Source organism: Euphorbia lathyris, chromosome 2 (assembly GCF_963576675.1).
Source record: "Euphorbia lathyris chromosome 2, ddEupLath1.1, whole genome shotgun sequence".
Taxonomy (NCBI): Eukaryota; Viridiplantae; Streptophyta; class Magnoliopsida; order Malpighiales; family Euphorbiaceae; genus Euphorbia; species Euphorbia lathyris.
Genome location: NC_088911.1, coordinates 112,442,360 through 112,459,124, shown reverse-complemented (window position 1 = coordinate 112,459,124; position 16,765 = coordinate 112,442,360). Strand labels below are relative to the sequence as shown.

The 16,765-nt window shown below is 37.3% G+C and overlaps 1 protein-coding gene across 1 annotated transcript; it reads left to right on the top strand.

Moving 5' to 3' along the window:
* The first annotated feature begins 6,449 nt into the window (after positions 1–6,449).
* LOC136219488 (pre-mRNA-processing factor 19 homolog 1-like) lies at positions 6,450–16,312 on the top strand. The gene is made up of 18 exons (XM_066006902.1): positions 6,450–6,608; positions 6,731–6,816; positions 7,360–7,431; positions 7,520–7,582; positions 8,379–8,465; positions 9,890–10,037; positions 10,117–10,238; positions 10,473–10,589; positions 11,122–11,217; positions 11,287–11,346; positions 12,635–12,709; positions 13,925–14,029; positions 14,352–14,486; positions 14,671–14,748; positions 14,829–14,925; positions 15,327–15,378; positions 15,622–15,692; positions 15,812–16,312. Exons 1-18 carry the CDS (start codon positions 6,596–6,598, stop codon positions 15,925–15,927), a joined length of 1,593 nt encoding a protein of 530 aa, XP_065862974.1. The 5' UTR covers positions 6,450–6,595; the 3' UTR covers positions 15,928–16,312.
* Positions 16,313–16,765: the final 453 nt, after the last annotated feature.

Here is a 16,765-nt window from a genome sequence, read left to right as displayed (position 1 = left end):
TGTTTAGGACAAACACTTTATCATTTCTAGAAGAATAGAAAGGAGAGGCTGAGTACTCGGTTATAGTACTCAGCGGTAGATATAGGAGTGAGTAGAGGTATATAGGAAGGTACTCTTGTATACTCAGCTTCTATTGTAAAAGGTTTCGTGCTCTACCTTTAAAGAGCTCAGTAGAGAATTCGAAAAGCTCGGAATGAGTTCCGGGGACTGGACGTAGGCGGAGAGGCCGAACCAGGATAAGTCTGCTGAGTAATATCTTTCTAACCCTTAAACTCCTTTACATATTGCTTGCTATAAAACTGACTAAGTAACGAGCTCACACTGAGTTAAGTATACTAAGAAGCTAAGTTCAGGAATAGACTCCAAGTGTTATTTCCTGACTCAAGGAAAGAAACAGACTTAGTCACAAGTTGACTAAGCTTGTGTCTTCAAACTGCTTAGTCACGCTGTGTCAACCTTTTCATAAGAAAAGAAGTCAGCCTTAACGGACAAAATTTTAAATAGTTCCTATCCCCCCCTTGGAACTAACTTGTCACGTTATAAGGGACCAACAAGTGGTATCAGAGCTTAAAAGCTCACTGTGCAAGGTTTAACTACCTTGAGCTGATCCCCACTATGGCTGAGAACAGCACTCAATTCCTCCCAGGAAATCAGACAACTCAGATTTTACTTGAGGGGCTGTCCATTACTCGGCCTCCTCTATTCTTCGGGTCTAACTATACTTTTTGGAAGAATATAATGAAAAATTTCATTCAGGCAACAAATATGAGTGCATGGCTATCTATAGTCTAAGGCCCATTTGTTCCTGTTGAAACTATTGACGGCTAAACGGTTGTTAAAGCTGAGACTAAATGGACAGAAGATGATCTCAAAAAGCTACAAAATCATGCTTCGGCTATAAACATGCTTCACTGTGCGTTAGATGCTGCAGAATACAACAAGATTTCAGGTTATGAGTCAGCGCAGGAGATCTGGAAGAAGCTGGAGGTCACCTATGAAGGAACCAACAAGGTGAAGGAATCCAAGGTCAACCAGCACATGAGGTTGTACGAGCTGTTTGAAATGAATGATGATGAAGGAATCTCTGACATGAACGCAAGGTTCACAAACATAATCAACGAGCTTAAGAGACTTGGAAAGATCTTCACTGAGGAAGAGCAAGTCAAGAAGATTCTTAGGAGTCTTCCTAAAAGCTGGCAAGCAAAGAAAACTGTTGTTAAGGAAGCTCAAGACTTAACCACCTATAAGTATGATGAACTCATTGGCTCACTGCTGACCCACGAGATATCAATGAAGAACTTCGAGGTGAAGGAAAAGTCTGAAGATAAGAAGCAAAAGTCTCTTGTCATGAAAGCTGACTCCACTGATGGGAGCTTAACAGACGATGAAGAAATGGCTATGTTCACTAGAAAGATGAAAAGACTGTTCAGAAAGAATGAAAAATATTCTAAGAAGCCTTACAAGAAGTTTGTTAAGTACAAAGCTGAGTCCAGCGACAACAAGTACAAGAAGGACAGCTCAAAGCCCATTACATGCTTTGAATGTCATCAAACTGGCCATATCAAGTCAAGTTGTCCCACGCTGAGGAAAGAAAGGAAGAACGGCAAGAAGGCAATGGTGGCAACCTGGAGTGATAGTGATGAGTCATCATCATCAGAAGCTGATGCCATTGAGTCAGTAAAGATCTGCTTCATGGCAGATGAGCTTGCTGAGCCTTGTATTTCTGAGCATATTGACCCCTCCATTGCATCTGACGATGAGGAACACTCAACTGAGGTAATATCACTACCCTTGCTCTGAAATGAAATGGTTAATGCCCTGAGTGACCTCTACACACTTGTCAAAAAGTGTAATAAAAAGGTTAGAGCACTCAGCAGGCGATGTGACGAGGTTGAGGAGGTCAAACTGAGTGACCTTCGATATCTTCTCCAAGACAACTCAACTTTGCATAGTAATGTAGAAATTATGCAAAAGTTTGTCTCTGAGGTCCAATCAGATTCTAAGAAACTGAGAAAGGATGTCACATCTATTCAGAACCAACTTAAGGTTCCGAATAAAAGAAATTTTCCTCTGAACACTGAGTACCGAAGTACTAGTCAGCAGAGATGGAATCCTCAGCGGAATGTCCAGTGTGACTTCTGTGGGAAGAAAGGACACACCATAAAGGTTTGCTGGCACGCTCAGCACTGGGGTGCTGACCAGTCAGTGAGACATCCTAAACGGAAGGTCAGCTGTGACTTCTGTGGAAAGAATGGACATACTGTCCAAGTATGTCGTCATAAAATGAAATATGATGCTTTACCTGTTGAACCTAACAAACAAGGACCCAAAAATAATTGGGTACCTAAAAGCAACTAGCTATATTGCAGGTAAGCCTGAGGTGTGCTGAGAAGTCAAAGATGTGGTACATTGACAGCGCATGCTCGAGGTATATGATTGGTGATGAAACTCAGTTCATCATATTTGTGCGTAAACGAGGAGGAAGTGTAAGTTTTGGAGACAACAAAAAGGGTAAGATAGTAGGGTCAGGAACCATTGGTGGTAATCCTACTATTGAGTCAGTCTCCCTAGTCAGCGGACTCAAATATAACTTACTCAGCGTAGCTCAGCTATGTGACAATGGGAGAAAAGTTATATTTGATGACACTGGATGTAAAATATTCGAGGGTAAAAAAAATGAGTTAATTTTAACTGCCCCTCGTATTGATAATGTCTTTATGCTGAACTTAGAAAAGAAGTTTTCAAAAACTGTATGCTTAGTGTCAAAGGAAGAAAATTCATGGCTATGGCACATGAGACTTGGTCATGTAAGCATGGACCTCCTGGCCAAATTAGCAAGAAAGCAATTGGTTGAGGGACTGCCAGAACTTAAGTTTGAAAAAGATCAATTATGCCACGCTTGCCAAGCTGGAAAACAAACCAAACAATCTTTTCATAGTAAAAACATTATCTCAACTAAGCGTCCATTAGAGTTACTACACTTGGATCTCTTCGATCCAGTCCAGCCACTGAGCTTGGGTGGAAGAAGATTTTCTTTGGTCATTGTAGATGACTTTTCTCGGTCTGATTCTCCTGAACCTCTCCAAGCTGGCCAATGGCTTCATCTAAGTCATTCACGACCGCCTCGCTCCTCAAAGACCCCTTGATACCATACTTGGAGAACCAATACTTCCCCAAATCAGGTTTGATCACCTACACGTAGAAAGCAAAAGATCAGAATCTATAAGCCGAAGAACAAGGAAAAGTAAGGCGGTCGTACCTGCTCTTGGTTGGAACTCAACCAGTCCGTCCTAGGCTTCCCGGCTCTCAAGGCATTCGCCAGCAATTTCTCCCCACTAGCAGCAGATGATCTTGTTTTCTTACTCGGGGGGATCACGACACCCTCCAAAGGGCGTTTTTCGTCCCTCTTGCTGGGATTCGCCTCCTGCACATTCTTCTGGGCCTCCGGCTCCTTCTATTTCTTACGCCTCTCTACAAGGGCGCGACTGGCTTCAGACAAATCCCTGACAAGGGAACAACAAAATAATCAAAGTTCAAGGACAGAACAAAGGTACCTTCATCAAGTTGAGTAAACTTTACGTAAGTAATCTCAGTCCCCACTCTACGGACTAGGGGAACGTCATTCATCATGAATTCCAGAGCATCGGTGTATGTCCAGAAATCTGTTTTGATGCTCTTCATGATATTCGCCACTTTTTCATCCGCATCAGTCAGTATACGCAAATCTCCAGCCATATGTTGAGGCTTAAAGTTCCAGTTCAACGGGAATCCAATAGATCCACTCTTTTCCACTTTGACAAAGAAAAAACTTGTCGTCCCAGAGATGGACTTTTGACATTTTATCACTAAAAGGCGAATAACTTTTGAATTTGGCAAAAGTGATGAAAGATTCGGTTTGACGTTTTGAAGGCTTGTGAAGAGATCGGAAGACCCGGGGAGTACAGGTTACCCCCAGATTTGATGCAAGAAAGTAATCTAAAGCTATGTCCAACCAACCATTCAGATGTAGCTGGCTAACAGTGATCCAAAAAAATTCCAAAATATCCCCCATCATCCGGGGAAGAGGAAGGCGGAATCCCCTCTCAACGTGGCTTTTATATACAGAAAGATATCCCCTAGGGGGACAGGCGGGTCGTTGATGAGCAGCCGCCAATGCGGTCTCATAATTTTTGATCCAAGGATAACGATCCACCAAGTCGGCAAGATCCGCGGGGCTCATACGAGATGAAGTAATATCAACACGAGGTTTCTTTTTTCTAATCGGAGTTGAAGGAGAAGCCTCCATTCCAGAAAGAGTTCTAAGGTCTATCGCCGGCGCAATAAAAGCTACCGCGGCGGAAGGGTTCTGAATTTCAATTAAACTGGGGCAATGATTCCTACGCTCCCTCACATCAATTCGCAACTCCGACAAATCGCAACTAGGGGTACTCTCAGAGGAACTTGAGTTCTCGGAAGAAGTCCAACTAAACGAAGGCTCAGATTGGGTAGTCAAATCGAAGAGTTCAGTGGTAGAACCAGAAGAAGAACTCATAAAAACCCAGATGACAACAAAAAACAGAGCAAAAAGGTCAACTTACATGGAAAATCGGAAGCTTCAAGGATTCTTGGCACAGGAAAAGCTCTGGAAAAATGCAAGCAAAGGTTGGAGGAAAATTAGCAAATGAGAAAGAAAGAGTCTGAAAAGGTGCCGCCACTTACCTCGAGCGATGTGTCCAAGACACCTGTCGCGCGGTGGATGGTCTGGAACAGAGCGGTAATTAATGCGATGCATCATGACGGCACGCCAGGAAGTGCAAAAGCCCCAAAGGACTTTAAAGATACTTTAGGGGGGCTTATGATAACATCGAGATATTATTTACGGGATCGAAAGGGATATTAACCAAAACGACCGCGTATTCGGATGATCGGGAAAGTTATGGCGTATCAAGCAAGCTACCAAAGTGGCGGATCACAGGGATTCCCCTACACGCTATCCATAGTCAAACCTATGGGAGACCCGCCATCCTGCCTCGATCCGCCCAATGAGCGGCTGAGCCGACTCCCGATAAAGACACTAATGAACCATTAATGAGCTAACGGTCATACTTGAATAAGATCAGTAATCGCTATTAATGAGGCATTAATGGAGACTTTCTAGTTACTTGGAGTTACGACTACATGACTATAAATAGCTTGTATCCCAAGCTATTGAGGTACACATTCACGCTCTCCTAAACCCTATTTTGTCATTACCGTTTATTCCCATTACTATATACTGACTTTGGCATCGGAGCTTCCCTCCACCGATCCCAACGGCGCCCCTACAGGGAAGGAATCCGATCGAGAGTTCATCACCAGTTATCATAATGGAATGACCATTACAATAGAGTCATTACCGTGTTTGGATTAATCTATTATTTTTATCGTAATGGAGTCACAATTACATCACTCCATTTTTCTTTACAAATTTATGTAATGAGGATTACATAAAAAATATGCATGAATTCCCATTATGACTAGCTCAAATATATTTTTATTATTTATATTTATTATCCACAATTTTTATTAAACGGTAAAATATAAAATAAGAAAAACATGAAAAATACGAAGAACAGGGAAAATGTGAAAACGGAAAAACACGAAACATAGAGAAAATGGAAAAATATGAAAAATGAGAAAAAACATGAAACACGAAAAACAAAAAATTGAGAAAAAGACGAAAGATAGGGAAAACGTGAAAATGCGGAAACGGGAAATGGAAAAGACGTGAAAAACTAAAAACGTGAAAAACAAGAAAAATACAAAAAAAAAAAGAGTGAAAACGCAAAAACACAAAAATGGAAAAAACAAACAAAAATTAACAAGTTTTTAACAATCGTATATGGATGATGTTCTCGTACATATAAAAATTTGAGAATAATTGAAGTTTCTAACTACATTTGAGAAAACAAACATAAGTATTGTAATAATAATTATATTTCACCATTTTTTTTAAAAAATTTGCTTATATTTGTAATGGAATCATTAGCACATTGCATTACATTACAACATTGATTACATTACATTGCATCACACCATACCGAACGGAACCTAAATATCTTAGATATAATTGATAATTTGAGATCTGAAGTGATAGTTAAATACCAGTCAAACCGATTTTTTCTAATTTTCAATAACGACTAAAATTGATCTTGCTTGAAAACATTAGTTAATGCACTATTTCATACGTTAAAACTAAATATGTACTTTCCTTAAAACACGAGGGTTAAATTTGGACTTTGCCCGATATCTTATATATACAATAATTTGGTTCGAGTCGGTTTTGTTGACCCGGAATTTCATCGTGTAATAGGTTAGCAAGCAACCGGGTGCATATGAGGAACCGGGCCAGCAGTAAGCCCAATCCTGGCCCCGATAGTTGAGCTGGGTCGGACTATTCACAATCCCTAATTCCACCTCACTACTTTGTGCTCGAATCGGTATTATCCCTACGCCCGCACTCTTTCATTTTCCCTCTCACTAGTCACTCGCTGCTGCTGCTGATTTTTCCAATTTCTTCCCTCACTAGCTTCTTGGGGAGCTTCTCGCCGCAGCCGGAATCCTACCTATCTTCATCATGCATTGCTCAAGTAAATAACTTCTTTCTTTTTCTTACTTTTTTCCTCTTTTGCATTCACAACTACTTCAATTCTTTCTCATGGGTTTATGGATCTCTGTTTTTTTTTAATTGATTCTGCTACATTATTTTCAGTATCCGGCGAGGTGCCGGAAGATCCTGTGGTCTCTAAGAAGTCTGGGCTTCTATACGAGAAGCGTCTAATCGAGAGGCACATATCCGTATGTTTTTTTTCTTGATCTTTTTCGCATTTTCTACTATTTAGGGTTGTTTCTTCTGAAATTTCTATCGCTGGCAGCATGAATGCGTTTCTTTTTTTTTACTAGAAGGGAAATGTTTAAGGAACCATATCGTTAAGTGAACATGTCTGGTTTAGGGTTTTGATGAGGACCACGTTTGATAACTCAAAGAAACAAGTGTATGGGAAGTCAAAAGTTGGAATATTGAATTACTTTATTCGAGGATGTAAGGTAGCAAAACACTTCTGTACTACTTAGTCCGTATTTACTGAGGCATCTTTGCAATGTTGGTCTTAGAAAACCAGGATTAGAATTAATGAATTGTGTACCTGATAAAACAGTGGCTTCTATGTATTTAAAGGTGATTGCTTAGAGTGTAGTTCTATATCTTTTGAGCAATTTCTCTCTCCTTTTTACACAATTGTATTTTCCTTTTTCTTTGCGAAGTATTCCAGTTTAGCTGTTTTCCATATAATTTAGTTTTGTGCTTGATAAACACTTTGTTTTTGTTTGCCATCTTATTAGGATTATGGGAAATGCCCAATCACTGGGGAACCACATACAATGGATGACATTGTACCAGTCAAAACAGGCAAGGTATGCCTGTTTCTTTTTCTATTAGAGATTGTTGTAAAAAACTTTTCATATTTTCATTATTGGTTGATCTTTTTTTTTCTTTCCTTAGATTGTGAAGCCAAGAACTATACAGACTGCAAGCATCCCTGGGATGCTTGGAATGTTCCAGAATGTATGTACACCTGCTAACTTGATTTTGCACCTTTTTATTTTTTGGTTCATCTTATGGCATGAGGTTCTTATACCTTCAGATGGAAATCAGCTTGTTTTGATTTTTTATTGTGTTCTGTAAAGTTCTACTTTTAGTTCTCAATTATTTATTGAGATAATCCAGATTGTTATTTTAAGGGCACTAGTTTGCTCTGTATCACTGTGTTAACACCCCAATTTTATTTTATGCGGTGAGGATGCTTTTATCTATTGATTTGACATTAATCTTCAACATGATGTCTATAACTATAATTAGTAAATGCATGATCATGGGCGTTTATAAAAAACGTCCTTTTGTTTTTTCAAGCGATTGTGAAATTATGATGTGTTCGTATTGAGTTAATCTAGAATAGTAATGCAATAGTATGTAGTATTTGCCTTTTCACTCTTGGCGCAACGGTAAACGTTGTTGTCGTGTGACCAAGAGGTCACGGGTTCGAGTCTTAGGAGCGGCCTCTTGCCAAATAAATTGGCAGGGGAAGGCTTGCCCCCAGCACACCCTTGTGGTGGGACCCCTCCCCGGACCCTCGCTCAGCGGGGACGCGTAGTGTGATCGGGCCGCCCTTTTTTTTTTTTTTTAGATAAGTATGTGTCTAGCTGCTCTTTTATTCCTTTCTAGCAGTTCAATTTACCCTATGTATAGTATTACAAGATCTTGTATCTTATGGAAATGTGCATGCTTTCTACTTTTTTTTTCTTTTTTCTTTTTTTTCTTTTCTAAGTTTGCTTTTAAAGTCATTAGGTTTATTTACTTACAGGAATGGGATGGTCTAATGTTATCCAATTTTGCATTGGAGCAACAACTACATACAGCTAGACAAGAGCTAAGTCATGCATTATACCAGGTAATTTACCAAGGTCGTGTGCTTGCTAATATTTCATGATCCAATGCTGACAGTGCTCTGCATCATCATTTAATTAATGTACAATTAATAGTATTTTTTTTGCCACCATTCATTTTAATACCTGGGGGTATTGTATTCTCCTGGCCCTTTTTTCCTAACCTGCTATTCTTCTCTATTTTTTACTAAGTCCTATTTAATATGGCATAATTCTTCATCACAATGAGCATGAATCCTCGTGAATGCAGTTTTCCATTATGTCATGCAATATGACAATGGCCTTCCATGGTCCGGTAAACTCAATTCATAAATTTTGTAGAAGCATTTCTTGGAAGTGATGCACGTTCTTTTGTTTGCAAAACCAAATATTCTTGAGGCATATTTTTCTGCAGTATTAGAGATGGATGGTAATGAATACCGGAGACAGTTTGATCCAGAGATTTTTTACCGCTAGCTCTTTTTTCTTCCTCACTTTTGAAGTGTGAGTTTATAGTATTAGAGATGGATGGTAATTAATACTGGAGGTAGTTCAATCCTGAGATATTTTAGTGCAAACTCTTTTTCTTTTCCCTGACATTTAAGTGTGACTTTGTATAAGACCTCTGTGATCCAATGAAATTTTTTAAATACAATGCAGCAGACCAAGTGTTCATCTTTGTTCTTTTGAAATATATATATATATATATATATATTTGTTTTTGTTTTTTTTGGTTGAGAGGTTAGATGCTTGCAGGTTAAAAGGGTATTTGGAAAAGGTTTTGGTTTGGGCTTTCTTGAGTTTTAATGTAACTTTTATATCTGGGCATTTTAACAAGTCTAGCTTGGTCGTCGTGTTCTACTGGCCTGAAAATTAGTTGCAGGCTTAGGCTTGATTAGTAACTGATGCAATATGCCATGTAATAAAGAGATGATAAGAATCAAGAAATATATAAAGTTGCTGAGCGAAAGCAAGCTTGATCTGATCCTCTCATACACTCTTTAAGATAAATTGGTAAATAAATTATATCTAGAAATCTACAACTAAGAAATTTTATTGTTTGAATTGGTCTATCTATCTAGAAGATGAGGTGTTTCTTTTTGCAATTCTATCTAAAAGGAAGTTTACTTTGTGGTTGAGAGGTCTAATTATTCTCAAATTGGAATTGCCTTTTAGATCATTCCTGGACCCTTTTTTTTGCCTTACAAACATAATTTGCTTTCTTCTAACAATTTCAACTTTGGAGTCCACACCATTAGTTTTTTCATGTGTTTAAGCCCCTTGAGGCATTAACAAACATGGAATTTTAATTTTAGCTTCAATCATGTTTTAGTAGTTATTTAATCAATTTTCAATGTTCAGATTCAAACTGCTGGTTGTGCTATCAAAGTTTTGATAGTTCGGATCTGTTGAAAGTATTATTTCTTTACTTTATTGTTCATTTGAACAGCATGATGCTGCTTGCCGTGTGATTGCAAGACTTAAAAAGGAAAGGGATGAAGCAAGATCATTGCTTGCACAGGCGGAGAGGCAATTACCTACTTTACCCACAACGGCCGCTACAGTAAATGCTACTGCTCTTACCAATGGAAAGAGAGGTAGATCCTTGTATTCTTCTGTTTACATGGCTGCTTTTATGATCATTAATGGCTCAATTAGAGTTTGATATTTCTGAAGCTGCTGAGGATGATGATTTGGGTCCTCCTGGAAAGAGAGTACGTACTGGAATTTCTACCGCCATTATTACTGAATTAACAGACTGCAACGCAGCTCTTTCACAACAGCGGAGAAAGCGGCAGGTAACATTTCTATGTTAATATTCAACTGCTTAACTTTGTAGATCGTGTTACGCAGCATACTTTTGAGAATCAGTGGGGTTTGATGCCCGTAATATCTTTGTTTGATGTATTAAAGAGATCCAGCGTATTAATGTCTTGTTTGATGTATTAAAGAGATCCAGCGTATTAATGTTGAATCTGTTTTTTTTTTTCTTTTGGATTTGATTTGTTATATTCTCTTCTCCATGTGGTTAGATTCCTCCAACGTTGGCTACAGCTGATTCTCTGGAGAGGTACACCCAACTTTCCAGTCACCCTCTTCACAAAACCAACAAGCCAGGCATTGTATCCCTCGATATTCATTATTCAAAGGTATGAAGCTCAGTAAAATTAATTTGTTCGATGTATATATGCCCCATGTGTTATTTGTATATTGGATCTTGTGGTCAATTGTGTGTGAGTTGTCTCTTCGTAGGTACTGATTCATCTTTGGTTTGTTCTAGCAATTGCTCTCATCTGTGGCACCCTGTTATATCTAGCTATTGGCAGGTTGTCCTTGTAATCCAATTAATGGAGTTTTGCAAGTCTACCTTGAGTATGCTTAGCCAATACTTCTCCTAAATGAATGCATGGAAAAACCTGAAGCCAATGACATAATATATTTCATTTTAAAAATCATAAGTGGCTGACTTTAGATGATACCGTCTCCTAACTTCAAATCATGCGTGTGTTGAGGCTATTGCATGTGGAAGGTTTCTTTTTTGAGAATATCAGAGTTTGGGGCTTATTTACTTGGGTGCATCCTTTATACTGTTCTTACTTCACTGTGAAATATGAGCATTAGCGTAATGGCATATTTTGTTTTAGCTATCGAGATGAATGAATCTTTTTCTGTGGTCTCCAGGACATCATTGCTACTGGAGGGGTTGATTCTACTGCAGTACTCTTTGATCGCCCATCAGGACAGATATTATCTACACTCAGTGGTCATTCAAAGAAGGTTTTTATTTTCTCGACAGCCCTTTCATTTGTGGGAGGTCTCTTGGCTAATTGATCCCTGTTTTGGTAGGTTACTAGTGTGAAATTTGTAGCTGATGGTGGATTGTTTTTAACTGGTTCAGCTGACAAGGTAACCCAAATTCAACTCAATTTATTTGCAGTTTAGTAGTTATGGTTTCACTGTAGTTTTCCTCCGTTCATATACTGAACCCCGATGTGTCAGTCAATTTCACCAATATTCTTTATGTACCTTTTTCTATTTTGTGTATAGAAGAATTTTCTGATTTTAGGAGATATCTTGTGTTGTATTCTAACCTAACCCTCCTATGATGTTTTGTGATTTATTCTGCTATGTAACATAAATCTATCAACTAGGGGTGTTCAAACTTGGGTTGGGTGGGTTACAATTTGATTTTTACCCAACCCATGTAAGGATACTATTTCATGGGTTGGGTGGGGTTATGTGGGTTGCAATAATTCTTTTTTAGGTGGGTTAGATGGGTTGGGTTATATGGGTTGGGTGGGTTATAGTGGGTTCAAACTTATTTTGTTTCTTTACTATTTTTCTTCTATTTTTTTTAATCTCAAATAGTGTAGGTTAAATAGTAAAAAAGTTAAATTGATATTACGTGGTTTAAAATATTATTTTGTTCTTTTTATTTTATCGAACAACAAATCTCAAATAATAATAAAATATAAAAGATGTAAAGATTAAAATTTCTGGAATTCCAGAATTTCTGAAATTCTGAAATTTTTGAAATTCCAGAATTTTCAAAAGTCCAGAATTTCCGGAATTTCTAAAATTTCAGAATTTTTAAAATGTCAGAATTTTCGAAATTCTGGAATTTCAGAATTTCCGAATTTCTAGAATTTTCAAAATTCTAGAATTTCGGATTCTGGAATTCCAGAATTTCAAAAATTTTGAAATTCCAGAATTTTCGGATTCTGGAATTCTAAAATTTCCAGATTCTGGAATTTTAAAATTTCTTTAATTCCAGAATTTCAAAATTTTTAAAATTCAAGTTCCAAAATTTCCAGAATTTAATCATTTTTGAAGTTCCAGATTTCTTTGAAATTCTAGAAATCTGAAAGTTCAAAAATTCCAGAGGTCTGAAATTCCAGAAAAAATTGGGTTGGGTTGGATTGGTGGATTGGGTAACCCAACCAATTTTGAACACCCCTACTGTCAACATCTAGCAATGATGTTTTGATCTATAAAGTATTGCTATAAGCTTCACATTGACTACTGTGATGTTTTGACTTATATAGTATTGATATATATTTTGAGCCGATTACTTTTTATTTTATGTTTGACATATCATGAATCATGGTGTCCAAAAATATCCTACTCTAAGTAACTAGCATTTATATTTTATTTATATTTATATTTGTTTATAATTATTTTTGCAATTTTGCAGACTGTTCGTGTATGGCAAGGAGCTGAAGATGGTAATTATGATTGCAAGCATATTTTGAAGGATCATACTGCTGAGGTAATTTTTGTTCCACGGCCATGTTTTAAAATAACGACCTTTGGATGTAGAATTTTTTTTTTTGAAGTTGTGGATGATATTTGATAAATCGAATTATTTGTTAATTTCAAGGGTTTCACTTCTATGTTCAATTTGAATGCATAGGTTATATGTGTTATTTGTACTAAATAGGTAATCAATCTCTAGCAATGCTTCCTTAGAAGCATATACTGAAAAGGCTAAAGTGGTTGTGATTATCTCCACATGAGCACTGATTGATGCAAATTAGGAAGCTCCTGATGTTAAAGATTTCCAGCATCTAGCTTAAGGCCCATCCGCCTCTAGTATCAGCATGTTGACTTGCACAATGCAGGCACTGTTCATGAGATGCATGCCTAGGCTCCAAGGCATGTGCCTCAAGTTAAGTGCAAGACACACAAAGCTTGGATTGTAGTGTGGTCTTTATATTTTGTGTTATTCTTATTATTATTGACTTATAAAAAGTGCAAGTGAAATTGAAGAGGATGCCTATCATATTGGATTAATTAGGAGAGAAAAGATGTCATTACTCCACTCCTAGCATTTGGAGAAGGCAAAATCCTCTGTATTTGAGGGCTAATACCCCACTTTGATTTCTACATGATATTGAGTTTCAGTACGAGTATATAAAAATGAAAAGGAAAGTAAAAGTACTAAAGTTGAATATGATAGTGGGGAGGTTTAAAGTTATTTTAAGTTTCATAACAAATAAATTATGGCTGTATTAGGAGTTATTGTTATTTAGTAGTTCAAATTACCATCTTAAGTGATTTGAAAGTCTTGTTTGTAGTTTGGACTTTGAAAACGTCAATATTAAGTTAATGCCTATTTTGTATCATGATTATTGCAGTATTACTGTAACATTACTGTATAAGCTTAGCTGTCTTATATTATGAAGCTTGGTTGTTCTTTTCTTTTCTTTTTCTGCCTCGCATCTATCAGGCATGTCCTTGAGCGTTGCACCTCTAATAAACTGTGAATATTCCAAATTCCATATGCTTCTCATCATGTTGTATTTCTTTAGAATGAATATTTGGTAGACCCATTTCAAATCTTTTGCTATCAAATTGAAATTACGAAGGCATCAGTTGTTGCAAGTTCTTTTCACTCTTGATTCTTTGTTTGAGCTGATTGTAACGCTTTTTGTTTTGTGCCGTTTTACCAAACATAAGATGGGTTTGTTTAATATCCTGCCAGGTGCAAGCTGTCACTGTACATGCCACAAACAACTACTTTGTAACAGCTTCAATGGACAATACATGGTGCTTCTATGATCTCTCATCTGGCTTATGCTTGACACAGGTCCTAACCTCTCTCTGCCTCTCCCCCACTTTCACATCCCATCTTAATTGCTTAAATTTTTCAGTTTCTTTCAGTGTCCTGTATTTGTACTATGAGTTGTTTTCCCTGCATACAATTACCAAATATAGTTAATTTCTTCCACATGGTTGTCATATGGTTGTACATATGGTGGATTCTTATGACCAGTACAAAGTTTTCGGTTGTAATTTCTTATTTGTAATTTGGATTTTAACCTGAAGTACCAGAGCCCATCGTTATGTAAGGAAATGAATAACTTTCACTCATTCAATCCAGATTGCTGGTATGATGTTCACTTTTGCAGGTTGCTGATTCTTCTAAGTCGGACTCTTCCAAACCTGAGGGGGGCTACACATCTGCAGCTTTTCATCCTGATGGTCTCATCCTTGGAACAGGGACCTCAGACGCCGTTGTAAAAATTTGGGATGTTAAAAGTCAGGTACTTGCACCGATATCAACCCTTTGATAATTCGAGAGGCTATAAACCTTTGTATGTTTATTGTTCTGGATAGTGGACAGCTGGGACAGAGACATTCAGATTCCTGCTGATCTGTCTTATTTTATTTTGTAAGAATTGCCCTTTCTTAAGGTTCACATTCTGCTGTCATATAATTGATTTACAGGCAAATGTTGCAAGATTTGATGGGCATGTTGGGGCAGTAACTGCCATATCTTTCTCAGAAAATGGTTACTTCCTAACGGTAATGAAACTTTTGCAAATCCGTTCCTATATGAATGATATGAATCTTACAAGCTGGTTGATGTGGTTAATCTGGAACAGACTGCTGCGCATGATAGTGTTAAACTATGGGATCTCCGTAAATTGAAGAATTTTCAGACAATCAATTTATATGATTCTGAGACACCAACAAACTCTGGTATGTGATTATGGTAATAATGTGATGCTTGGTCATGTATTGTCCCTAAGACCCTTACATAACCTTCTATCTTTCCAATGCCTACAATAATAATTAATTTTACTTAACATGCAATATAAAATCCTTGTGTAAGTGGTGATTGTTTCCTAGAATATCTGGTCCAGTAACGTTATCTTAGTTGGAGTAGAAAATGTCTCTTTTACCTCTCTTGGTCCAGTAGAATATTGTTTCCTAGAATATATGGTTCAGGTCAACTGATATTTTTGCACAGCTATACGGTGTCTTTAACTAATGGTGGAGTGGCTGAAGCCATTTAGTTTAGTTCCCATGATTATCTTTTCTCCTATGATGCTAACGGATCATGAAAAGATGTTCAATGCTAATTAGTTCTGGTGTTGCAGTGGAGTTCGATCAAAGTGGATGTTACCTTGGTGTTGCTGGCTCAGATATAAGGTGGGTGGCTAATAAATCATCCGCAAACACTAGATTTTATGTTTGTTTGAAAATATATTGAACTATAATTTTTTGAGGGCAATATAATTCCTGGTATTGCTCATCCCAGAGAAAGTTTTGGGCTGTCTGTAGTCTTATTTATTTTGTGACTTTATGTTACCGGATACCTCAAGATCCGGTCTTTTTATCTGCCTTCTAATTTTCTGACCTAAAGTTTCATTGCGTTGCTTGTGCTTTTTATAGAGTTTACCAAGTTGGCAGCGTTAAACAAGACTGGAATTGTATCAAGACTCTTCCAGATTTGTCTGGCACAGGTTCTTTTCTATTTATCTAGACTGGAGTTTACCAAGTTGTCTATTATTTATTTTTATTTGTTGCATCCATCTGGAACTATAGTGATTAACAGAGTATTATATTATGCTAAAATTGACAGGAAAAGTAACATGTGTAAAGTTCGGGCCTGATGCTAAATACTTAGCAGTAGGATCACTGGACCGAAATCTTCGAATATTTGGATTGCCTGGGGATGAAGCTCAAGAAGAGTCATGATTTCTCAGTGAGTTACCTGATTTTGGAAGTGGGCTTCATGCGGTTGCTTTTGCAGCTTCTATTGGGATGTATTGTAATCGGCAGTGGCGCGCTGATGTAGAACTTGAGTTGCTATAAATTATGGGGTATTGGCACCTTCCTTGTTTTTCTAGTTACTTGAGCCATACATCTAGGTGCAGGATCACATGAAATCGAAGAGATGAAATCGAAGCACCCATTGGAACTTTTATTTCTGTTGCTACTTTATATCCTTTGAATTGAAATGTTGTAAAATTTTCTTATTGCCATAAAAATAGCTACTTTTATTTTGATTATACTCAATTGTATGGGTTGAACTTCTAATGTTAGTTCTCAGTTAATCTAAACGAGTGATTGTTTATGCTCATTTGTATGGGTTGAACTTCTAATGTTAGTCAGTTAATTTAAACAATACTATAGGTACCAGTTCTGATTCGACCATCTAGATAAATATAGGAAAGCCTTTGCTTATCTTTGTTTTAATGTCGGTATTTTTTAAAGTAGGAAGAAAACATTGAAGGGAGCCCGCTGCTGCTTTTCCGTTAGCATGCACAATTTAAAATGAATATTAACTGTTTGAAAGCACAACACGATGAATGTCATCAGTTACACGAATGTATTAGATTTAATACGTCATTTGTTTTCTGAACTTGTCCAAAAAGGTCAATTGACCTTTTGAACTATTAAAGTGTTTCAATAGTCTCTTGAATTTATATAAAATGTTCAATTAGTCCTCTGAATATAAAATATTCAATTAGTCTTCTGAATTTGCGTAAAATGTAATCAATTGATCACATGATTGCAAAAAATAGTAAGGTAA

Coding starts and splice junctions, on each gene's coding strand:
- LOC136219488 (XM_066006902.1), top strand. Junction 7,583..8,378: donor TGCTTGGAATGTTCCAGAAT/GTATGTACACCT, acceptor ATTTACTTACAG/GAATGGGATGGTCTAATGTT. Junction 12,710..13,924: donor TGAAGGATCATACTGCTGAG/GTAATTTTTGTT, acceptor ATATCCTGCCAG/GTGCAAGCTGTCACTGTACA.